Here is a 25468-nt window from a genome sequence, read left to right as displayed (position 1 = left end):
ATAATAAGGAATAAAAAATCTTTATTTTATAATGATATCTGGAATTCACCGAACTTGCTAATGTTAAGGTAGAATCACTTTTCACTGTCAATGTTAGAGGGTAAAAGTGTAATATTTGAGATGTTAAGAGTAAAATTGAGTTATTATTATTTTTTCAGGTAAATTACACACATGACCACTGAATTTTACCCATTTTAACATTGTGTCCACTGAACTTCAATTCCTGACGGTCTAGCCACTGAACTTTACACATTTTAACACCGGTGACCAACTCAACTTTAACTAACCCCTCAAAATGATCGTTAACGACCTCAAAATGAAAATATTCAAGAATTAAAGTTGTTCGGAACGACATTTCCCATAAAATCAATTTTTTTATTTTTCAAAATCACCTTTATTGGAGCATTTTCACTCTAAAAAATCATTTTTTATCTCCTAACTAAACAACACCTAAATGACCTCAAAATTAAAATTTTCAAGAATTAAAATTTCTTAGAATGTCATTAAATTTTTGAATTTTTTATTTTGAGACTGTCAACGGTCGTTTTGAGGCATTGAATGGCCACCAATGTCAAAAAGTATGAAGTTGAGTGACCATACTGTTAAGAATTAAAGTTCAATAGCTATAATGTTAAAACTAGTAAAGTTAAGTGGCCATGGGTGTAATTTAGCCTTATTTTTTCCTGGAATTATTATTTATTTATATTGGACAAAAATGCAAATTTGGGCTTTGAGTCCTGCAGAATTGGAGTAACAAAATAAAACAAGAGTCTGTCGCGTCTTTGTTTGCCCTAATTCCCAAATCCCATACGCATTGTTCTCTTCTTCCCGAAATCAAATGCTCTCTCATTTCTACAACTGAAACACCAAAAAGATTCTTCTTCTTCTCCGTTCCGTCCTATACTTTCCATTCTAGCGCTCAGCTTCCGGCAAAAGTTCAACCCGTAAGTTTCCTTACTTTTCATCACCAGTCTCCTATTCCGCTGTTCTAACTTCGATTTTAGTCGTTTTGTTGTCTTCTTGATTTTATTATAGCATTGAATTGAATAGATTAAACTCTAATTTCATTTTTGATTGATGAATGCAATGTTTAGCATGTATGGGTACTTATTTTCTATTGGTGTGTTAATGTCTTATCAGAGAAGGTCAATGTAAACAATTTTCGGAGAATTGTGAATTGTGTATAGGAAGTGTTAGTGTCTAGGTCAAGGATAGTTTGCTATGTAATTCATTTTTATTCACGGAGCATAGGTTATTCTATTACGTCAACTTCTTAAAGTACTGATGCCGAGTGTGATTCTGTTGTTTGTGCATCTGCTGAGTTTGTAGATTTCTGCTGCTATTTTTGTTTTATTTTACAATGGTTTGAATTATGGTCTCCCGTTCTTCCTTTCATGGATTTCTTCATCATTTTAGGGAAAATTAAATATTAAATAGGTAGTAGTCTCGGGTAAGAGTAACACATTGCTACTATGTAGCAGAAGAATAATTGCAATAAAATTTGTGACAGTATGTATAATATCGATGTTCTTTGGCTTATTGAACTATGAGAGATTTTTTTGTTCTCTATACGTTGCTATCACTATGGGTGTCACTTATCTGCATAGTGAGATTGTTTAATAACTATGGGTATCACCTTCATTCTGTTCATTATACTCCCTTTCTGTATGGTTTCTTTGTCAGCTGAGCAGCTGGAAAGTGAAGTAACAAAACTGCAAAAAGAAGCAAAATCCTGAATGAAAGGAAAATCAGATGTCATTGCCTCGTGTCAATGTCTCAAGTGAGAAAGAAATCTCATCTAGTCATCCAAGTGTTTCTCTTAACGCTGGTGGTCATGTTGTTGTAGCTCTTGAAGCTCCAACTACACCAGTATCATCATCTGCTTCTGATTTGGTTCATAAAAGTTGCAGGAGTCAGAAGCATCAACATTGGAATTAAATAGCTCAAGCGCTGTTGAGGCTACAGCTAAGGGCTTGCAAGGTGAAAATAGCAACCCAAAGCTAAAAGACACTGCCTCATTGCCAAGTTTAGAAGATGGAGGCAGTGGAGCTACAAAGGAGGAGTTTATTGTGAAATTTAAGGTATCTTTACCATAAGATTTTTTGCTGGAGATTAGTGCACTTGACCGAGTCAGTTATGTATTTTAATCCTTTATCTATCTGATTAATCATGAAAGGAACATTTCTTTTTATTATATTTTTTTATTGTTTCACTAATTCTCTGCTATGAGGCCGAGCCTTGGCGCAACGGTAAACGTTGTTGTCGTGTGACCAAGAGGTCACGGGTTCGAGTCTTAGGAGCGGCCTCTTGCCAAATGAATTGGCAAGGGAAGACTTGCCCCCAGTACACCCTTGTGGTGGGACCCCTCCCCGGACCCTCGCTCAGCGGGGACACGTAGTGCACCAGGCCACCCTTTACTAATTCTCTGCTATCCACCACTAGCATTCTTAAATTTATAAAGAACCCTTCTGCATGAATTTTACTATGTTGTGGGAAAAAATAACGCATGAAAAGTCAAAAAGTGTTTTTTTTTTTAACTAACGGTTGATTGACTGGCGTATGTGGAATATATAATATCTCTCGAGTTTATGGTTATGTAATATATAAATATATGCATCCCAATTCAACTATTTTATTATCAATTTGACATGAATTTACAAATGCACAATAACCATAAACTTTATAATAATACAAGCATGCCAAACATTCTCATATTTAAATATGATACAATGCGAGTAATATAAATGAAGTTCTAAGTTTAATTGATGGATTTTGTGTATATTAATGATAAAACGAGCTGCTCAAACATGACATGGCAATTTAAATTTCTATCTTTTTTGTTTTGTAATTTTTATTAAATAGAATCCTTAATACTGTAATATCCTAGTGAGTAACGATATACATAATATATGTATGTGTTCTTTTACATGTTTTAAATTTTCATGTCAGTAGTACCATTAATATCATGAGTGAGATTTTTATTATAGTAGGGAATTTTGTACTGTGTGCTATCTAAGTAGGTTTTACGATTTTGTTTTCTATTCTATAGCCTATAGGCTATATCTAGAATTTTGAGCTGTGGTCCATGAATGAGATTTTTTGTTAAATTTATTTTCTGATTTCTAGACATTGCCAGAAGAAGAATGATCACTGCATAGAGAACTTAAGGGCTTTTGAAGAATTCATAATAATAATGTTAATGCACATGGTTGTCATACCAGTCCAACGAATCTTTACTTGTTGCAGAATACATCAGCATCAGTTCCACAAGCAAGTTCTCTGTTGTATGCTTCAACTCTATCTCAATCCACTTCCTCGTTTCAGTCTTCAGCTCCTATAAATACTCCATTTTCATATCCTAACTTAGGCCAGTCAACTTCAAACAGACCTGCAACCCCTTTCTTTGTGTTACCTGGGTTGACAGTCAGTTCTGAGACTGCTGGATCGCCTGGATTCGTCCCAATGACTCTTCCATCTTCAGCTGTTGATTCTGCTTCTTCAGTTCAGAGGCCTATCATGCCGACTGCTACTCCTTCAAGTTATGTGGTTCAGCAACAAACTTACCCCACCTATCCTCCTATGTCCCCATCCCCTCAGGGGCTTTGGTTTCAGCCCCCACAGATGGGTGGCTTGCCTAGGCCGCCATATCTTCCATATCCTGCTGCGTATCCTGGACCCTTTCCTTTGTCAATGCACAACATTCCCCGTCCTTCTATCTCACCACCTGATTTTCAGCCTCTTGGTGTTAACCCTGTTGGAACTGCGGGTGCAAACCCCCCATTTTCTGCTGCTTCAGGTCATCCATTAGTAGGCGCTCCGGAGATGCAGAAAGAATTGCCTCCTGGAATTGGTATGCTAAGGGTTTCATGCTAGGTTACTGATAAACTTACAATGTAAGAGTCGTTTATTCCTCAGTAGAGTTACACTGAATGAAATTTGGCATTAATATTACATGCGCTTTGCAGATGACAAGAATCAAAATCATGAATTAGTCACCAAGGACTATGCTGCCATCAGTAAACCACAAGATGCTTGGACTGCCCACAAGACTGACACAGGAGTAGTCTATTATTACAATGCTGTAACAGGAGTGTCGACTTATGAGAAACCTTCTGGATTTAAGGGTGAGGTAAGAAGAATTATATTTGAACGTTCTCTTTTTGCTCAAACATTCTCTTTTGATGATTGTGAGTGAATTTTTCTTAGTTGCCTTATTTATATTATGATGCTTCTGATTGATGGTAATTTGGATATTTTTTTTTTCCAATATGGATGCAGCCTGAGAAGGTTCCTGTGCAACCAACTCCAGTCTCAATGTGAGTCTATTGCTCTTCAAAGTTTTTCTTTCCCCCCTTAATTTTGTTGCCTAGAAACAAAATGTGCTTATACTATAGTCTCTATGTTTTTGTTGTCTCGTTTCTTATGTGCTGTTGAAGTAACAAGAACTTGTGTGAAAACTGAAAACATTACTTTTTGTGAGAAATTCTTGTATAGGAATGTAGTTATGTCATTTAATCGACTTATTTGATGCTTTTCACCTAGTGTTTTAGTTATGTGCCTAAGGTGATTGTTATCAGGGATTTAATTATTGATATTTTTTGTGTTAAAGTAAAAAATAAATAATAAAACAAGAAAAATTGACATGAAATGATACTTTTGACTCAATATGCAAAACTTGAAAGCTTTTTATCTAAAATAATTGTTAGGAATTATGCCAATAATATTTTTTTATCAACTGGTATTGTAATAACAGTTCCTACTTAAATATTTTATAAATGATTTATGAAATTAAAAATATCAAATTATAAACTTACTTTTAAAATTTACATTAGAATGTCATTTTCTATATGGATAACAATTTTTTCAGTTATGAAGGAAGATTCGAACAAAAATGGAAAGAAAAACTTCCGATTAATTTGCATGTCAGAAAACGCAATATTTATGATATAAGGATTAATAATCAAAGAATTCAAATTTTGTTTTATTAGAAAGAACATTAGACTATGGCTAGCTTCTTAGGTTAATCGATTTCTTACTTCTTATCCATTCAAAATTAAGTTATAAATTTTGTAAATGATTTAAGATTGATTTTTACAAATAAATTGCTGGCGCAGTTATTTTTCAAAGCATATAGAAGGAACTTCGTATTAAAATCGAAAATATGCAAAACATTGCACAAAAAGAGTTCAAATTGACATGGTAAAACATGATATATTTTGCACAAAGGTAATTGAAAAATCCACACTGTGATTCACATGCAATGAGTAGAAATTGTTAGCTAGCCAAATATCAAAGTAGGTAATGTGTACATTCATACAATAATTTGTTTCCCAGAATCCGTGTATTTAAAGCATTAATTTCAAAATAAAAAATTGTTTGTGTAATTTTTAGTCAGCTAGGAGGAAGCAGTTAGTTCTTTAAAATTGAAAATTGAAACCCAATTGAAAATGAAAAAGTAATAAAATAAAATGGAAACCCAAACTATAGGTTCATTTAACCATTTTTTTTTGGGCTTAGCTCAACTTTTCAGTTTTTTTGTGCAGTCCTTGCATAATAGTCCAAACAAATCACTAATTCTTTCTAAAGCCTCCTTTGTTCTTCTTCCCAAGGTCATATGATAAATTTATCTAAGATGTGTGCGTTACTCATGGTCCTGCACTTAGTGTATTGTGTCAATTATTCAAGGGTCTTTGACACCCATATGACTGCCTACCTTTATAAAGAGCACCGGTTGAAATTATTTTAGGCCTTTCTTTCAAAAATTATGTTAGCTAAAATTGTTTGTTGTTTTTTGTCCATTCATTTATTTCTGGTGAGCGTATAATTTATAGCATATACTTTTTTATCTGTTGGTTCAGTTTACCATCATGTTTTTGATAAGCCAGTGGTTACCTTCTGGCTACTAGTTCTTATAGGGCCTTTACAAGTGAAGTGATAGCTTAAATTATTCAACTCCCTAAGTAATCCTGTACTTTTGTGTTCAGGGAGAATTTGGCTGGTACAGATTGGTCTTTGATTACAACAAATGATGGCAAAAAATATTACCATAACAACAAAACTAAGGTATGGTGATGACTGTAATTGGTCTAGTCATTGCTTCATGTATATGTTATAGTAGATAAACATTCTCCAGAAGCTATATGTCATGCATTTGGTTAAAGTTTATTGTTCATTAATCCAGGGGTTTATTAATTTCTGCCTAATGACGTTAGTTTACTAGATTTAGCAATATATGAAATATAGCAGCATGAATTGCTTGTCACACCCTTCCTCCTGTTCATTTACATGAAGTGTGGCATTTTTAAGTCAGAGTATCCACGAAGCATGCCCAGCATGTCATTTTATGCATAGATCATTAGAAGATTCTGAGGAATGCTGTTAGTGATGACCCTAATCATAAAGTTGGGACCGGTTTATGAATTTCAATCGTAATTCTATGATTTAATAGTAGAAAATCATAAGAATTAGCAGAAAAAATCCAAAATCTGTTCGAGATGACGCATAAACATAAATTGTTAAGAGATGTACATACTGGGCAATGAAATATTTTAACAAAGCTAGATACCCAATTGGAAAAGTTATTCAGGGAAGCTACTTATACTGATACGATCTCAAATATTGATTAAATGCATATTTAAGATCCTATAGAATTGTGCGAAAAACCTAGAACTTGTAGTTCTCAAATTTGACTTTTGTGCTTTCTTTCACTATTTAGCTATGATATAATCATATCAGACTTTTATTTGCATTACTTGCAAAATATATATGCTTGATATATTTATATTGTTTAGATATAGTAATTTTTATTTATTTGTTTATTTAATTTATTTAATTTGCTATAGAGATCTTTGACATATGAGGAAAAGCAAACTGAGACTATAAATAAGCTTTCATTGTGTATCTTATCAACTTTAATCATTCCCTTTCTAATTTGGCAAGTAACAATAAGAAAAAGAAGGGGGAGAAAGGAAAAGTGTTGGAAAGAAATCAAACAAAGAAATAGAAGAAATAAACTAATTGATGAAGAGAGTGAAAGAAGAGTAGGAGTGATGGAAAATTGCAATTTTTTGACTGTCCAGTTTATTTAATTGTTATAACCGTAAAATTGAACAGTATGATGACTTTAATTCAGCAATTGTTTATCATTCTATTAATTTCGATTCACATACTTGATTCAGATGTTTATATATGATTGGGAAGAAGACTTAAGATTGGAATTGTGATTTTCTGATTCTGATAAATATGTAAATAAAAAAGGAATTGTTATCAAGATGATGCTAGTTTGTTAACTGTTTTGTTTTAGAGAGTGTTGAAAATTTTCTACATGATTGGTAGTTGCCTGAGACTTCATGGCTGTTAATCTTTTTTTGAATGACTAATGACATGTGTATTGATAAGTTTAGCATTTTTCTAATGATTTGTAACTGATCTTTTTTATTTCCTTGATTATTTTTATGGCATATTAGACAACCAAATATATTTCTCCATTCAAATGTTAAAATAGACATTTACTAAAACAGTTCATTAAATAACACATATATAGGCCTTCCTTATATTCAACATTGCACTCTCTTTATATTTTCTTCATCAGTTGAGCAGCTGGCAGATTCCAAGCGAAGTGACGGAACTGAAATTGAAACGGGATGCTGAACAAAGAGAAAATGAGATGTCAGTGTCACACTCCAGTGACTTGAATGAGAAAGGATCTGCTCCTATTAGTTTGAGTGCTCCTGCTCTTAACACAGGTGGTCGCGACGCCATAGCTCTTAGAGCTTCAAGTGCATCAGGAGCATCATCTGCATTGGATTTGATTAAAAGAAAGTTGCAGGAATTTGGAACTCCAGTCACTTCTTCACCTGCCCCGGTTTCACTAGGTACATCATCTATGGAGTCAAATGGCTCCAGAGCTCTTGAGGCTACAGCGAAGGGGTTGCAAAGTGAGAATAGCAAAGAAAAGCCAAAGAATACTAGTGGAGATGGTAATGTGTCCGACTCATCTTCAGATTCAGAAGATGAAGACAATGGACCTACGAAAGAGGAGTGTATTATCCAATTTAAGGTATCTTTATGACATCTGTCTGAAATTTTTCTTCCCCTTAATATAGGCCAGTTATTTTAAAATATTTTTATCTACTCATTACTAGCATTGAAAGTTTAAGTTAGCATCTCATTCACCAAAAAATTGTATCAGAGTTCTTAAGGTATCCCCGAACATGGTTTTCTATTTTAATGATAAACAATTCTACATAACAGTTAAAGAGATATTTTTGGATCTTTCAGTCTCCTTTTGCTCATTCTTAAAATTCTGTTCATTTTCCAAGGAATGATTGATATTTTTTATAATTACATCAAACTCTTGTATGTTACTGCGTCTTGCCATTTTATTTCAGTTGTCTAATGGTCTTGTCAATTACTCTTAACAAACGCAAATCTCTAGCTCATAATCTTGATGCTTGTGCTAACTCACTTTATCTGAATCCTGAGGTGATTGTTTATAAAGTTTGAGTGATAGCAGAATATTTGAATCATTTTGCATTAGTTAGTCAACAGCTAGAAAATTGATTAGTTGCCAATCTCGTTCCAACTCTTGAGGTATTCCATGTTCAAGCAAATGTCCTTTCTACCAATGGCTTTGTGGAAGACTTGGAGGCTTATTGATGCAACAATGAACATTTCTCTAATAAATTTCTATAGTTATGCTAATGGTATATTGACTATAGTATAGGTTAAGCAAAGACAAAAAGATTTAGTTGAATAAAGGTTTGACTTCTGGTTAGCATTTTTGAATAAGTTTTTGCTAGTCAAGAGAAAGAAAAACACAAACTAACAGAATATTCAACTTATATAGCTTTTGAGAAAATTGGAAATTATTTATTTGCTATTGCAAATTTTCTTCCTAGCTACACCTTGTAATTTGCATTTTGAGAAATGTGGTTTATTTATGTACTTTTATTGTCTCTGGATTCTGCAGGAGATGCTAAAGGAGCGTGGAGTAGCACCATTCTCAAAATGGGAGAAGGAGCTGCCAAAGATATTGTTTGATCCTCGCTTCAAGGTTTGTTGAGTCTAATGACTTATTAATAATAATAACTTTACTAATTGGAAATATTCCCTATAATCTCCTTTGAAACAGATTTGTTAATCATATATCTGCTTGCTTTTGATAGAAGCGAGCTTGCTTATATGCTCTCCATGTGTCTCTTCTTGTCATTATAACTTTGCTCGCAAACGTATATTGCTATCCATTTTTTAGGCTTTTTTGTTGGGCAAATACGTCTTTATAACTTCATTGGGATGGTGACTCTTGTCATTATAACTATAAGCTCGAGCTGATAGTTAAGGCCCAATCATAGATCTTATATTAATCTCTAACACACCCCGACACGCAAATGCCCCATGGGCTTGCAGAGTGTACAACACATACCCATCCCACCATGTGTTTTTAATTCCACAAATTAATGAGGTTGCCAGGACTCGAATCCTCGACAGTTAGTCCAAGAGGCTCTGATACAAGTTTGAGGTTTACTATCTATTTTGTAATTCAAGTTTACTGTTGTTTAGCAATTCTTTTATTTGCATTCAGAGACTGTTTTAGAAGTTATGTTTTATTTTGTATTGTTTTAGGCTTTTCCTTGTTTGAGTTTCCTATTCCTATTAGTCGTAGGATTCCTTTTAACCTATAAATACCTACTTGGATTTGTTATTCCCTAGAGTTATGACTGTATTTGAATTGTCGATATTTCAATCAAACTTTAAGCTTGGTGCTTTTTGCATTTAGTCATTTTGTGTGGTCTACATTGCAGAAGTGGGGAAACATGCAAATTTCCTCCTCTTCGATCTTTAGATATACTCACGCTTTGGGAGGCAGAATATGTGGAGTCCTCATCTGGATGACATATTGATAAGCTGGAGAATTTTGGTTTGATAGCTAGAGCTTGAGTTTATATTTTAGTACCTTAGTGGTTCCAATTGTGGAGCTCTTAGTTGCTCTATTGTGCCTAGACTAAGTCTCCTGTTCTCAAACAGTGTCTTTCTCTGGTGTTAGATGTTCCATAGGATCCATAGTTGACCAATTTGGAACATTACATAGGCCTTCTTGCTGTTTGAGCTTGAACTGTGTTTGATGTTGCATAGGATCTGTACTAGAGACCAATTTCAAAATATTACACAGGCCTTCTTGCTGTTTGATCTTGAACCGTCGTTTTCAAGGTTAATTGAATCACCAAGGTTTTCATTATTTATTTTTTGTCCTGATACTGTGATATTGTGACCGGTAAGTCTGCCAAAGAGTTGAATCCTTCTGAAAGAAAATCAGTTCAAATGCGTGTATTACAGCCTTTGTGGTTTGACAGTTCTCACTAAATATGGGTTTGGTGATTCTAGACTATAACTTGGTTGTGCTCACACACTATCATTAATGACGAAGCTCTCATAAGTCATAGTTGAGGCTCTGTTTAAAAGGCTCTCACCTTGTGTGTCTTGCAGGCTCTGCTCAGGCATGCCTTTTCTTCGTTTTGATTATTGGTTAGGTTTGTAATTTATTTACTGCTCTCATTGAAATAAAAGGTTGATTAGTCTCAACCATGTACCCTATTTAGTAAACTTAAATCTAAACCGTTGATCCAAGTAAAAAAGAATAAGAAGAGACATAAAAATAGAAGGGAGGGAAGAAAAGTAAGAGATGTAAAGGAGAGGAGCTCCTTCTGCAGTGCAACACACCCAGCACCAGTTCTAGTTGTCAATGAATGAACCATTTGAACTAGAAGCTTAAGCTCATAGTTAAGGTCCAATAATAGTTTTTTATTGTTTATCTCTGACCCGTCCCCACATGTGAATGCTCCCCTAGGCTTGAAGCTTGTACACCACAAGCTCATTTTGCTGTGTTAAAATTCCATCAGTAAATGAGGTTGTCAGGATTGGAACCCTTGATCACTTTGTTAAGAGACTCTTATACAATGTCCATTTCTAACATTGTTATACCTAAAATAATGCATGTGCACTAATGTGAGTTGTCTTTTTTCATCTGAAATTTATTTTGCATTGACATTCATTTGCTCTTTACATGTATTTCATATTTTTGCATGCATGAGGCAACCTCATTCAAAGAAAGGGGCTCCTCTAATCTGAGCTGTAGGTTCTGATTCTTTCATATGCAATATATGGAGTTCTTCTTTAAATGATTCTCCGTTTCTCTGGTTCCACAACAACAACAACAACAGAGCCTTAGTCCCGAAATGATTCGGGGTCGGCTAACATGAACCAGCATATAAAACCGTGAAATCAAGTCGTGTCAGCGACACAAATTCGCTCCCTCCACTCCGTCCTATCCACTACCATATTTTCCTCAATTCCTAGTAAACTCATATCACTCTCGATCACCCTTCTCCAAGTTTGCTTAGGTCTTCCCCTACCCCTCACCACTACATCCCTTTGCCACTCTTCGGTTCTCCTAACCGGCGCATCAAGCGCTCTACGCCTCACATGGCCAAACCATCTTAGTCGGTTTTCTCTCATTTTATTCTCAATAGATGTGACCCCTACTTTTGTCCTAATTATTTCATTACGCACCCGATCCTTTCTCGTATGACCACACATCCATCTCAACATACGCATCTCCGCCACCGACATCTTATGGATGTGGCAGTGTTTCACTGCCCAACACTCCGTACCATATAACATTGCTGGTCTAATTGCCGTCCGGTAGAATTTTCCCTTCAATCTATTAGGCATGCTGGGGTCACAAAGGAAACCCGTAGCACTCTTCCACTTCGACCAACCAGCTTTAATCCTATGAGCAACATCTCCATCTACTTCTCCATCCGTTTGGATAATAGATCCTAAATACCGGAAGCAATCCGAGGCCTGAACAACTCTCCCATCTAGGGTGATTGTCCCTGCCTCCCTACTCCTATGGCCGCTAAACTTACACTCCAAATATTCTGTCTTACTTCGGCTCAACTTAAAGCCTCTAGATTCTAGAGTTTGTCTCCATAGTTCCAACTTCCTCTCCACTCCTTCTTTCGTCTCATCAACCAACACAATATCATCTGCAAACAGCATGCACCATGGTATACCATCTTGAAGTGAACTTGTTAGTTCATCCATAACGATGGCAAAAAGAAATGGGCTTAGTGCGGAACCTTGATGCACTCCAATCGTAATAGGAAACTCTTGTCTTCCCAACACTAGTACGTACACTCGTGCATACTCCCTCATACATGTCCTTTATGATGTCAATATATTTCCGCGAAATGCCTTTCCTTATCAAGGCCCACCAAAGTACTTCCCTTGGTACCTTATCATATGCTTTCTCCAAGTCAATGAAAACCATATGCAAGTCTTTCTTCTTATTATTTCGATAGTGCTCCATTAATTGTCTCATTAGATGGATGGCTTCCATAGTTGATCTTCCCGGCATAAAGCCAAACTGGTTTTCCGAGATCTTCACCGTCCTCCTTAGCCTTTGTTCGATCACTCACTCCCAAAGTTTCATAGTGTGACTCATTAATTTGATTCCCCGATAGTTGGCACAATCTTGGACATCGCCTTTGTTCTTATACAAAGGGATTAAGATACTTTTCCTCCATTCTGATGGCATCTTATTGTTTTTCCAAATTTTGTTGAAGAACGTCGTCAACCATTCGATTCCTCTTTCTCCCAAACATCTCCAATTCTCAATAGGGATGCCATCAGGTCCTACTGCTTTCTTCAACTTCATCTTACTTAATGCCATTTTGACTTCACCCTTTTGAATTCTCCGCAAGCATTCATGATTTATCATATCGTGATGGATACTTATATCTCTGGTTCCACAACCAAGGGTTTTTATGAGTGTTTTTCTTATTATAAGAGAGTTGTTCTGTTGCAGGCTATCCCAAGTCACTCTGCTAGGAGGTCCTTGTTTGAGCACTATGTTAAAACACGTGCTGAGGAGGAACGTAAAGAAAAACGGGCAGCTAAGAAGGCTGCAACTGAGAGTTTCAAGCAGTTATTGGATGAAGCAGCTGAGGTTTCTTGATTGAACTTCATTTTAATCCTGTTTGTTTGAGCTTCCAAATGACTGCAGATTGCTTACTTTCCATATTTTGATTTCAGGACATTGATCAGAACACTGATTATCAAAGTTTTAGAAGGAAATGGGGCGATGATCCACGGTTTGAGGCTTTAGACCGTAAAGATCGAGAGCATTTATTAAATGAGAGGTATTGTTCGCTGAGGACAACCTGGATCTTAGATTTATATCAGTGATGTATGTTTTAATTGTTGTGCAGTAATTTGATCTTCATTTTGCGGTGAACATCTGTTCTTCTGTTCCAATTAGATTATGCTGATCACTGCAGTTAATGCCTTTACTAGTTAAACTCTTAACTTTCATCCATGTTGAAATGGTGTTTCATACTTGAGGTTGATGAGCTTGCAAAGGTTACATCTGTTCAAAACTTCAAATGCCTTGAAGGCTACATATGTGAGCTGAGTAGTAAGCTAGTGATCAGATTCTCATATCCAATTTTTGGTGTGTCCTTTAGCCCTTGAAGCTCTCATTCTCTATGCATGATAAATGCTTATTGCTTTGCTTCTAAGTCTATCATTTATTCCACACTGCTGAAATTATGACTTTGCTTTCACTATAGGGTTCTTACTATAAGAAAGGCAGCTCAAGAAAAGGCTCAGGCTGAACGTGCGGCTCTTGCTGCTAGTTTCAACTCCATGCTTCAAGAATTGGGCGATATAACTGTCAATTCTCGTTGGTCAAAGGTATGCACTATGATTCATGTTTCTTCTTTGTAAAGTGAATATTGGCCTTTAAATAGAAGAAACAGGTATATTGATTATGTTGACTTGTACAACTATAAAAATACCAGAAGAAAAAGGTTGGAATAAATCTTTAGAAATTTGAACTTTTGGTTGACTTTAATTAGAGTTAATTCAAGATCAAAATAATCAGGATTAATTCTGAGATCAAAATAATTTGGTCAAAAAAAGTGTCAAGACTCAAAATTAGGTTTTAGGGTTCGTTTTAGACTCAAAAAGTGTCAAGACTCAAAAATATACTAATATATACAATTTTTAGTTTTTTTGGAGGTTTTTTTTTTTGGTACAACTAAGTGCATTGGATGCTCTAAAAAGTGAGTTTATTAGTTTATTACATTTCAACCATTAATTAGGTAAAAAATTAAGATTGCCTGATTTCGCCATAGTATATTCATTGACGGCTTAAACTTTATAACATAATCACATCATTAAGTATTTAGTAAGTAGTATATGTGATAGCTAGTTAATATAGGATTTTTTTTATTTCAACTTAACTGTAATTAATTTAATTGAACCTAAGCCAGTTCATGCATTTGATTAATGTGCTAATAGTGAAAAATATTTCATACTGTACAAGTTAAAAATATTGTTGGAAAGAATAATGATGAAATTAATATACAATATATATTAAATAGGTTTATTAAATAATTGATGAATGCATACCTTTAAAAGATTAAGGGCTCAAATATGCATTTTACTAACATTATATTGTGTTAATGTTGCATGACGTTGCTTTCCCCGCAGCCCGTTGGTCCTTTCATCTGAAAATACAAATGTAATATCTTTGTGTCCTTTTTGCTTTTTTTGGTACAACAATGATTTATGCTGCATCATCATTAATAGGTTAAAGAAAGCCTGAGGAATGATCCTAGATACAAATCTGTAAAGCATGAAGATAGGGAGATGTTATTCAACGAGTATTTGTCTGAACTAAAAGCTGCGGAAGATGAAACAGAACGAGAGGCAAAAGCCAAACGGGAGGAGCAGGTCTGTACAGGGAATGCTGATGTTTGCTTATGTGTATAGATTTTCAGCATTTATCTGCAGATTTGTGCTGACATGCGAACACGTGCATAAGTTTTTGAGTTTCGTTCTCTTTTGAATATCCAGGAGAGGTTGAAGGAAAGGGAGCGAGAGATGCGCAAGCGAAAAGAAAGAGAAGAACAAGAAATGGAAAGAGTACGGGTGAAAGTTCGGAGGAAGGAGGCAGTTTCATCTTTTCAAGCCTTGCTTGTTGAAACAATCAAGGATCCTCAGGTATAATATTGTGTAACTGATGATTCATTTCTGGGTTGACAGTGATTTTATTTTTTGAGGATTTCGTCATGCTAACCCATTAGTTCTTCCACTTTTATGCACCAGGCATCTTGGATGGATTCAAAGCCCAGATTGGACAAGGATCCACAAGGGCGTGCAACCAACTCTGATTTAGATCCATCAGATATTGAAAAGCTCTTCCGTGAACATGTCAAGATGTTGCATGAGGTAATTCTTCCATAAAGCATTCCTGAGGTTGATGTTTGTGAGTTTTGTTACTCCCTCCGGTTTTTAATATTATGTCGTTTAAACTGACTAATTTACCTTTAATACTTCTCTCCTAAAACTCTACTTTCTATGTAAAAATTCTCTTTCTTCTTAATTATTATGGCTAACTAGAATTGTTTGCATTAGTTACTCAACCTTTCTTTTATCATAAACAAGGGTGAATTTGTGAAAAGATTGTCAAAAATGCACAAAACGACAAATAAAAAAGGGATAATTTGAAAAATAATCCTTGTGGTTTCGCCGATTTGCAAATGAGTGTCTGTGGTTTTCTTGTTGTAAAAAGAGACTAATGTTCTTCGCCTTTAGCAAAACTAACTACTTTTATATTGACAATACCAATTTGGCGGTTGATGAGATCGAAGTAGAAAACTACAAGAATTTAATTTGTTTAGTACCACATTTTTTTATTTTTCAAATTCGCCATTTCGGTGCTTTCTCTCTCTAAAAGACCTCAAAACTAAAAAATTGAAGAATTAAATTGCTTAAAATATCATCAATTTTCGGAATTTTCTAATTTGAGGTCATCAATAGTCAAATTGACGGTGTCAATCTAAAAGTCATTGGTTTTGCTAGAGGCGAAAAAACATTAGTTTCTTTTCGCAACAACAAAAAAACCACAGGCACCCATTTGCAAATCGGCGAAACCGCATGTGTTATTTATTTTCGGAATTATCCCAATCAAAGAAACCAAATTGAAAATCTTAATTTGAGGCCGGAGGGCATAGTTATTAAAGGCGCATGGTGCACTAAGGTGCAAGGGGTCCTGGAGCCTTGGCGCACGGCGATGGCGTGCGCCATAGCAAGACAAGGTGCACTTACAAAAATAAAAATTATAAAACTATAAAACTAACATAAAAATGCAATGAATACTAAATCATGAAAATATCTTAAGCATAAATAAAATGACTGTCTCTCACTCTTCAAATGATTCTGTCTCTTCCTCTTCAAAGAGTCTCTTCGTCTTCTAGTTAGTTAAAACGTATAATCTCTCTCCTTTTTAATACTTTTTGTTAATAGAACACGTGTTTCATTCCAGATATATAAAACTAAATGCCAAAAATTCCAAAAAACTGCCCATAACTGCCTCTAACTGCCAAGGCGCGCCTTGGTGCGCCTTTGGCAACTGCCTCTTGGCGCACCAGGCGCGCGCCATGGGGCTGCCATGGCGCTAAGGCCTGCGCCATGCGCCATAGGCGCGCCTTTAATAACTATGCCGGATGGAGTATCTACTTGGATATGGTTTTATAAAGAACATAAAAGTAATTTTTTTTGTGTAAGTTGGTTGCAATTTTTACTTGCATTATTGATGTGGTTTTGTTTTTCCAGCGATGCACACATGACTTCAAAGCTCTGTTGGCGGAAGCTATAACTGCTGAAGCAGCTGCCCAGAAAACTGAAGATGGTAAAACAGCACTCGATTCATGGTCAACTGCTAAACGTCTTCTGAAGCCGGATCATAGGTACAACAAGATGCCAAGAAAAGAGCGGGAGAATCTGTGGCGTCGATATGCTGATGATATGTTGAGAAAGCAAAAGGCAGCACTTGATCAAAAGGAAGACAATAAGCATACAGACTCTAAGAGTAAAAGTGCTAATGATTCAGGAAGACATCAGTCCGGATCGAGGCGAGCACATGACCGAAGATAACTAATCATAGATTCGTTATTTTTGGTTGGGAAGTAGACTTTTAAGAAGCCGAACTGCGCTTGAATCTATGTACTTTCACTGGTTGCGAAAATTTAGTTTTGTTATGCTGCGTGACTAATCTGATAATTTGCGTAGGAAACACATATATGTATCTGTTGTTATAAGCACAGCTAGGTTGATAAACGTGAATTGTTTGTTTTTACCAAAATTAGGCTGCGAATAGATAATTCAGTTCCGGACTTCTGGGAACTCGTTAATTAAGTATCCTGTTTTATTGCACGATTATTTTGTTGACAACAAGCGAACATATTCGAAAATTGGGTTCGAGGCTATGCCAATGCCTTTGGCCTAGTGGAGGTTCTAGGGCTCTGTTTTTGTGTAAATTACACCTCTCATTACTCATTGTTGTAGTATGACTATTAAATTTTAAAATATAATGTAAATGCTATCGAATTTTATAATGGCCACTAAACCTTAATTAACATTTCAAAATGACCGGACCTCAAAACAAAAATGTTGTTTTATTTTTCAAAATGACAATTTTTGGAGCTTGTTCTTTTAAAATTTCTTTTTCTCTTCTAATCAAATAATAGTGTTTGAAGTTTAGTGGTCATAATGTTAGAAAGTGTAAAGTTTTGTCAGTTATGTTTTAAAAGTTTAGTGGTTATACTGTGAAAATGAAAGTTTCTAGATCATACTGTGGTATGATTTGATAACATTTGGTTATTGAGATATGCATTTGGCAGTCAGATAGATGGAAATATAACGGATCCGACAGGAGTCAAATGTCACAAATTAAAATAGCACATGAGCCAAATGTTATTAAATCATAACATAGGAATCAAATGCGACAAATTAAGATACCACAAGAGCTAAATGTTATCAAATTATACCAGGCGTCAAATGACAATATTTTGGCTATCATAGAAACCAAATAAAGCTTTAATCCTAAAAATAAAATAATCCAACCAAAAACTTGCTCACCAATTATTTACATAAACTGACTGGAAAGTGGTAATATTGTGTAGCTAAACTAATAGCTTAGAATTATTCAGAAAAAAGCAATTCATAATAATAGTAAATCAACAACTGAAATTGAAAATAAATAACCAAAGATGTTCTTTTAATCTAATGTCATTTGAAGCTTCTATTGAATTCTAAATCTGGTTACTAAAATTCCACGTTATTTAATATCATTGTCTTTTTTGGTTTGGACGAGCTGGCCGAACACCATTGCTTGGGCGAGTTGGCCAAACGTCGTTGCTCATGCAAACGGTTTCAAGTATTTTCTTCTCCGACTCTGATTCTTCAATCCACGGGGAACTTCGCCCACGAAGATCTTCAAATTTATCTATGTTGTGATTTGGTAACATTTACCTCCTTTAATATCCTAATTATGGTATTAGAACATCAAATAGATGGTAAGATAACAAAGATATACACCAAAAGACGGACCGAGAAACCCAATTTAAGATCCAACTACGAGTTTTTTTAACTACAACAACTTAAATATATACTATTGGAGCTGGAAACTTACCCTACAATAAATCCTCGTTAAGGGATTTGGATTGTACTCCTTCAAATTACCAGACTCAAAAAGCCTGGTAGTATTATTTATTGTCACTATCTACCCATGTCAAGAGTGGGTGGATCCGACAGGTGCCAAATGCCACAAATTATAATACCATATAGGCCAAATGTTACCAAATCATATCACAAAAGTCAAATGCTACAAATTAAGATACCACGCGAGCTAAATGCTACTAAATCATACCAAAGGTCTACATGAGTCAAATGCCACAAATTAGGATCCCACACGAGCCAAATGTAGGATACCACACGATTCAAATATTACCAAATCATAACATAGATGCCAAAATTTCGGCTAGCATAGAAGCCAAACAAAGCTTTAATCCTAAAAAATAAGAATCAGAATTGAACCAAACTTCACGGATTACTTACAGAAACAGACTCTGGAAAGTAGTAATCTTGAGTAGCTAAGCTAAGAGCTTAGAATTAGTCTGAAAAAAATTAGTAAATGAACAACTGAAATTGAAAATAAATAACAAAAGATTTCATTTTAATCTAATATTATTTGAAGCTTCTATTGAATCCTAAATCTGGTTACTAAAATTCCACATTATTTAATATAATTGTCTTATTTTGGTTTGGGCGAGCTGGCCAACCGTCGTTGCTCGGGCGAGTTGGCCAACCGTTGTCGTCAACGACTGTTTCAAGTATCCTCTTCTCCAACTGTGCTTCATCAACCCACAGAGAACTTTGCCGGCGAAGGTTTTCATATTTATCTTTCTTCTTCTCTTCTCTCATTCTTTCTTTCTGCCTCCAATGTTTAAGCTTCTCTGCTCTTTCTTTTAACTGTGTTTTCATTGCTCAAAACTCATTAGAACATTCAACAAATAACAAAGCAAAAAATGTATATATGGTATTAGGGATAAGGTGCAAAAATACACTTAATGTTTGCAGGCGGGAACAATTTTACCCCTAACGTCTAAAATGGTGCATTTTACTTACATTGGTAGCTAAGAGCAATTTTACCCCTAACGTTGATAAATTGGATCAATTTAAGAAATAATTTATTAAATTATCTTTCCGGTCATGAATCTTCTCATTTACACTTCATATGTGTCATTCTATAACTAATTAGTAACAAACCACAAACATATGATTAGACGTGAAAAAAATAAAACAAAAATTACAAAATATACTGTATTTTGTACGAGTTGAACAAAAAATCAAATATTTCATCAAATTTAAAAAAATTTAATCTTCAATTCTATTATTAAATCACAAAAAAATATGAAATCTTTTTTTTTTAGAAACAACGGATATGCAATTGGTACAAAACAAGGAACAAAATATATGTGTTTTATAATGATGCGTGAAATTGACCCAACTTGTCAACGTTAGGGCTAAAATTGCTCTTGGCTGCCAACATTAGGGGTAAAATTGCACCATTTTAAACGTTAGAGGTAAAAGGGGTATTTTTGCACCTTATCCCTATGGTATTATGTTATTTAAAGCATTACAAATTTACATGCACATTGACATTCAAATGTATTTATTCTTCTTTGGCTTAATGAATCATGAGCCCTCGTTCAAAACGTCAACTGACCCTGAACTTAAAAATGTTCTATTGACTTTCTATACTTGTTTAAAGTGAAGTTAACCCCCTAAAATCCATGTGACGAAATGAGAGATTTTGGAAAAATTAAAATGTGTGCTTTAAGCAAGTTCAGGGGGCTAACAGGTGCTTTCCAGAAAGTCAATTGGTGACTTTAAGCAAGTTCAGGGGTAAATAGAAAGTTAAAGTACATAAAGCAATTGACTTTTTTGGATAATTACACGAAGCTAAAAATGTATTAAGCCTTCTTTTCTAATTGACATGAAAGTAGGGTTGCAAATGAGCTCCTCAAGCGTAGCCGAGCTTGAGCATGATAAAAATCATCTCGAAAGCTCGTGAGAAAATTCGGTTATAGGCTGATGAACAAACTCGATTACACGTTCATGAATAGTCTTGTGAGGAAGCTTGGTTCTATTACAATTTTAATAATAGTATTTCTATAAGAGGGGAAATGTAAAACTACGTAGTAGTTTTGTAGGTTACAAAACTATATAGTTATGTTAAAAAATTCAAAGAACATAATCAATGAGCTATTCATAAGTAAAGTTTATGAACAAAATTAACGAGTTGCTCGCAAGCAAATAAACAAGTTGTTGACGAGCAGCTCACAAACAGGATGTTGAGCTCAAACTCATCCATTTTCTGACAAGCCAAGCATGAGTAGGTCAAAGCTCGGTTCGGGTCGATTACATGAAAGAAAGAGTACATAACGCCTCGCAGAAACAATCAGTTTCAGGCATTCCCATTTCTCATCACTCCATTTATAGGATTCTAATGCTGTTCAATTAAGTTCCTGATTTAGTCAATTTAGTCAGTTTGCAACTAAATGTTACTAAGAGCTGTGATTATGCTTGTCTCTATTCTTGTACCTATAAGAACTTGTGAACAAATAAACAAGTTGTTCGCGAGGTGAACAGGATGTTGAGCTTGAACTCGTTCATTTTCTGACGAAACGAGCATGCGCAGACCAACGCTTGGCTCGACTGGATTACAACCCTACATGAAAGAGTACATAACACCTAGCAGAAGCATTCAGTTTTAGGCATTCCCATTTCTCATCACTCCATTTTTAGGATTCTAATACTGTTCAATTAAGTTTCTAATTTAGTCAGTTTGCAGCTAAAGAACATGATCAGTGTATTAACGCTGATAGATAATAAGGAAATTCTATTCTCTATCTCTCCATGTTCTTCTCTACCCTTTCTCAGTTTCCAAACCTCTAATTTTACCCCAAAAAGCTCTTTACCAAAGAGGGCCATAGTATCAACACAAGATTCAGTTATGCTAAAAAAAAGAAAAAAACACTTTGTATATCAACGCCTCGCTATGACCTAATATATTTTTCAATTTGAATCATTTCTTTGACATCTTTGCTTTCATTTTACCTGCTTGCAAGACCTCCCTACAACAACAACAACAAAGCCTTAGTCCCGAAATGATTCGGGGTCGGCTAACATGAACCATCATATAAAACCGTGAAATCAAGTCGTGTCAGCGACATAAATTCTCTCCCTCCACTCCGTTCTATCCACTACCATATTTTCTTCAATCCCCAATAAACTCATATCACTCTCAATCACCCTCTTCCAAGTTTGCTTAGGTCTTCCCCTACCCTCACCATTACATCCCTTTGCAAGACCTCTCTCATCTTTCTAAATTGCACTTTCTCCTGCCCACGGGTTTCTTTTTAACAGAAACAAAAAAGCCATACAAGGTATTCTTCCTGCTAAAAGTTACTGCTATAGCACATTCACTATATCAGCACAATAGCAATCCAAAATGGAAAACAGAAACTTTATGAAAAGGAAAAGCTATTTTAACATTTGCAAATCAAAGCTACAACTCAGTATCTGATTCCCCATTCAATCTGCAAGACTGTTTGTTGAAGTACAAGGGACATCATGCTCACTATAGTAGTTATTTTGTGAACTCCCTGAATTATTCTCTTCAAAAATCTTATAAACTGCAGACAAGGCGAGGTGCACAAGGCGAGAGCCTTTTAAACTATGCCTCACCTAGGGGAATTAAGGCTTCACTACTGTGAGCTTTGCGTAAGGCACGCTGAGGTGCTCCTTTAACAACTATGATTGATTGAGATAGCTGATGGAGAACAAAAGAATTAATCTCTTTCCCTATCTATCTACCTCACTTTCTTCCTCGTCTTTTCATTCTTTGCCTATCTATTACCTCTCTCTTCTAATTCTTTTTATCTTCTTGTTCGTCTCTCTTTATTTCTACTCTAATTTTCTTCCCTTTCCCTCTCTCTCTGACTTCTCAAAATTAGTTAGGCTTGGTTACTTAACATCTATGTTGCGTGAACACTCCTCTTTAATAGTGTTTCTGGTGTCCGTGTCCGTTTGAAGACTATTTTATGGAAGGTTATGTTTTAGAAATAACGTTTGCCAATGGCTACATCATCTTTCTTCGTAATATACAGCACTCCAAATAAACTAGACACCATATCTCCTTCCTAATTCTAAGAGACTCTATTTTCCCATCAAAAAGATTTACTTTGGAATCATGTAGTTGTAAAATACTTAATTTAGCCTATACCCATAGGTTGGGTCCATGATATATCCTATTATAATTTATACATGGTTAGTTAGCTTCTCACAGAGTCGCTGCCCCTTAATTGTCTTGTATTAACACAAAGAATACATTTAGTGCCATTAACTTAAGCAAAGAGTACCCAAACCAAATTCACTAGAGTTCAAATCTAGCAACTTCAAAGCAAAATAGCTTGTCAAGTAATCAGTAACGCATAATAAATACGTAGGCCTAAACCATACGCAGCCCCTGAACTTGTCAATTGCCCCCTGAACTTATGGGGCGACCTATTTGCCCCCTCAACTATTTAAAAGTGGTATTAACAACCCCCTCTTTTCCTTATAACGGAAATCAACTATAAAAGTGCAATTAACAACCCACTCTTTTCATTATAACGGAAACAGTCATGAAACGTTCTCATTGCAAGCACCAAGGTCATAATAATAAAAGTTGTGCACTACTAAAACAAGCAGCGAATCAGGTTAGCATAGACAGTTATCTCCTTTTAAATCGCCTATATATATGCAGGCTAGTTCCAATACTTCCAAGAACACTTGTACTAATGTTGGAACTTCATTTTGTTTCCGTTATAATGAAAAGAGGGGGTTGCTAATAACACTTTTAAATAGTTGAGGGGGCAAATAGGTCGTCCCGTAAGTTCAAGGGATAAAATGACCAAAATCGACAAGTTCAGAGGGCTGCGTATGTTTAAGCCAAATACATACTTGCAGTAATCAGAGAACAGATACATAAAGCTTCAAATTCTATATTCTATTTGGTGATTATGCAGCAGAAACCAAAATTATAAGGGAAAAGAACCTTCATTAGTTCTTATCAAGTTAAAAATTTCATATTTCCTTCAAATTCCCATATTTCGTTCATCAGGAAAATATTAAAAAATCAATCATAACAAAAGAGAGTGGTTGATATCCAAGTACAGATGCATTGAGTTGATGAAAATTTTGCTTTCTAAGTTGAGATTTTTTCCTTGATTTTCATAATTTCTCAGAAAGAAAAAAGCTTCACAGAAGCAATCAACTAAGCCCATAATTTCTTTGTGGAAATTTCAGACATAATTTTAGATAGAAAGGTTATATGTTCAGGCCTATTTGGTTTATCATTCTAGGAAAAATAGGATCATCCGATCACCCTAACTATATAATCATAAGATCAGATTCAAAAATTGGATTTTCCTAAAAAATTCTTGCTTATTTTTCTTCTAATTTAAGTTTTAGCATGAATGCCTTCTCTTACATCATTAACATTTTTTTATGTTCTAGGGTAGAGAGAGACGTAGAGCGCTTGATGCCCGGTTAGGAGAACCGAAGAGTGGCAAAGGGATGCAGTGGTGAGGGGTAGGGGAAGACCTAAGCAAACTTGGAGGAGGGTGATCGAGAGTGATATGAGTTTACTGGGAATTGAGGAAAATATGGTAGTGGATAGGACGGAATGGAGGGAGCGAATTTGTGTGGCTGACACGACTTGATTTCACGGTTTTATATGATGGTTCATGTTAGCCGACTAAGGCTTTGTTGTTGTTGTAGGGTAGAGAGAGACTCCTTCTCTCTACATTTTCTTCTTTTTGCTCCTTCTTCTCAAGCTTTCTGTTGTTGCCGTCATCATCACCAGACACCTTCTCCGTTCTAACTTTCTAATAAGGTCTACTTAGAGGTTCTTACTCCTCCCATTTATGTTTTAGTTTCCGTTTTTAGTTTCACATTTACTTTTTCTTGTTAGTTTGAAGTCTGTATACTTTCTCCAATTTGTTTTTCCATCAAATCTATACCTTTTAGCTATAGTTTTTATTCTTTTCGGTCTTAGCAAGGACTCAATGTTCTTGGCTAAATTATTAAGAATGAATTACGGTTGTTTTTCAATGGGATTCGACTTAGGAGAAGTATATGATTTCTAGGTTTTATTCCTCCTAATTATTGTGCTGCATTTGTACTTTGTGATTTAATGGAATGATATACTACATTTTTATATAAATTTTTTTTAGCATGAATACCGAAAGCAATGAGCGTTATTGAGAGAGTTTTATAGAACATACTAGCAACTGGCGAAACTCCTCTTCCGCAATCTTGCGCTCCTCAGCTCTAACTTTAGCAGCCTCGGCTTTCAATTTCTTGCGCTCTTCAGTAGCAAGCCTGAGAGCCTCTTTTTTAGCAGCATCCTTCCTCTGTTTCTCAAGGCGCATCATCTCCACTTCCTTAATGTACTCCTTGCGCACCGCCTTCACTTTTTTTCCATAGTCCCTTCGCAGTAGCGCTAATTTCGCCTTCGCCTCTTCGGGATTCTTGGGTGCTTCCCAACTCCCAATAAAGGAATTCGGTTCCGTAAATTGATGTGTGGTTTGGTGACTATTGTGATGGCTACTGGTGGCTGTTGATGACATGAAGCGGCGCGTTGAACGAATTGCAGATCGAAATGTTGGTGCGGTAGCCATTGTTGGTGACTGGAAAGAGAGAGTGTTTGTTTTGATTTTGGGGATTTCAACTTTCTATGTTGCGTTTAGTTTATTAGCTGGGTTTTAGACAACCACACCCGATTTGATCCTTTTTACCCTTTTCATTTTTTCAACTAAAACTTTTCATCTGAGCTCTAATCACTCTAAAAATCACAAATCCCTGTATAAAAATTACGGCAGAAAATTACAATAAATTTACTGAAAAGTTACATTTTTTTTATTAAATTTTCATCGAAAAACAAGCTCCGTCTCCAGATTTGGAGACTGAACTCGTCATCCGCTTACTAGGCAGATGAATCTCGTGTCTG

At 35.4% G+C, this 25468-nt stretch overlaps 2 protein-coding genes across 3 annotated transcripts; one reads left to right on the top strand and one right to left on the bottom strand.

Annotated features, from left to right (window-relative positions):
• Nucleotides 1-744: 744 nt before the first annotated feature.
• Nucleotides 745-17283, top strand: LOC136202370 (pre-mRNA-processing protein 40C). 2 transcript variants are annotated; one of them, XM_065992942.1, is made up of 16 exons: nucleotides 745-944; nucleotides 1684-1780; nucleotides 1911-2081; nucleotides 3247-3850; nucleotides 3966-4129; nucleotides 4279-4316; nucleotides 5985-6063; nucleotides 7592-8059; nucleotides 8972-9055; nucleotides 12869-13009; nucleotides 13096-13202; nucleotides 13632-13755; nucleotides 14656-14799; nucleotides 14923-15069; nucleotides 15175-15297; nucleotides 16684-17283. In XM_065992942.1, the coding sequence occupies exons 2-16, from the start codon at nucleotides 1772-1774 to the stop codon at nucleotides 17002-17004; spliced, it is 2724 nt and encodes a 907-aa protein (XP_065849014.1). In that variant the 5' UTR covers nucleotides 745-944; nucleotides 1684-1771; the 3' UTR covers nucleotides 17005-17283. The 2 variants fall into 2 exon arrangements, with proteins under 2 accessions (XP_065849014.1, XP_065849013.1); XM_065992941.1 differs by having other exon boundaries at nucleotides 1905-2081.
• A 1588-nt stretch (nucleotides 17284-18871) lies between these two features.
• LOC136203605 (uncharacterized) lies at nucleotides 18872-25221 on the bottom strand. The gene is made up of 2 exons (XM_065994801.1): nucleotides 24744-25221; nucleotides 18872-19380 (listed from the first exon to the last, which is right to left on the bottom strand). The coding sequence occupies exons 1-2, from the start codon at nucleotides 25137-25139 to the stop codon at nucleotides 19132-19134; spliced, it is 645 nt and encodes a 214-aa protein (XP_065850873.1). The 5' UTR covers nucleotides 25140-25221; the 3' UTR covers nucleotides 18872-19131.
• Nucleotides 25222-25468: the final 247 nt, after the last annotated feature.

This window comes from Euphorbia lathyris, chromosome 8 (assembly GCF_963576675.1).
Source record: "Euphorbia lathyris chromosome 8, ddEupLath1.1, whole genome shotgun sequence".
NCBI lineage: Eukaryota > Viridiplantae > Streptophyta > Magnoliopsida > Malpighiales > Euphorbiaceae > Euphorbia > Euphorbia lathyris.
The sequence above is the reverse complement of the archived record's forward strand: the minus strand, read 5'-3'. Positions and strand labels throughout refer to the sequence as shown.

Excerpts from the sequence above, each read along its gene's own strand:
- LOC136202370 (XM_065992941.1), top strand. Across the intron at positions 3,851-3,965 it reads AGAATTGCCTCCTGGAATTG|ATGACAAGAATCAAAATCAT; the intron begins GTATGCTAAGGG and ends TGCGCTTTGCAG. Across the intron at positions 4,317-5,984 it reads CAACCAACTCCAGTCTCAAT|GGAGAATTTGGCTGGTACAG; the intron begins GTGAGTCTATTG and ends TTTTGTGTTCAG.
- LOC136203605 (XM_065994801.1), bottom strand. The coding sequence starts at position 25,139 with ATGGCTACCGCACCAACATTTCGATCTGCAATTCGTTCAACGCGCCGC. Across the intron at positions 19,381-24,743 it reads AGGAGTTTCGCCAGTTGCTA|TTAAAAGAAAGAGCAGAGAA; the intron begins GTATGTTCTATA and ends ATGAAAACACAG.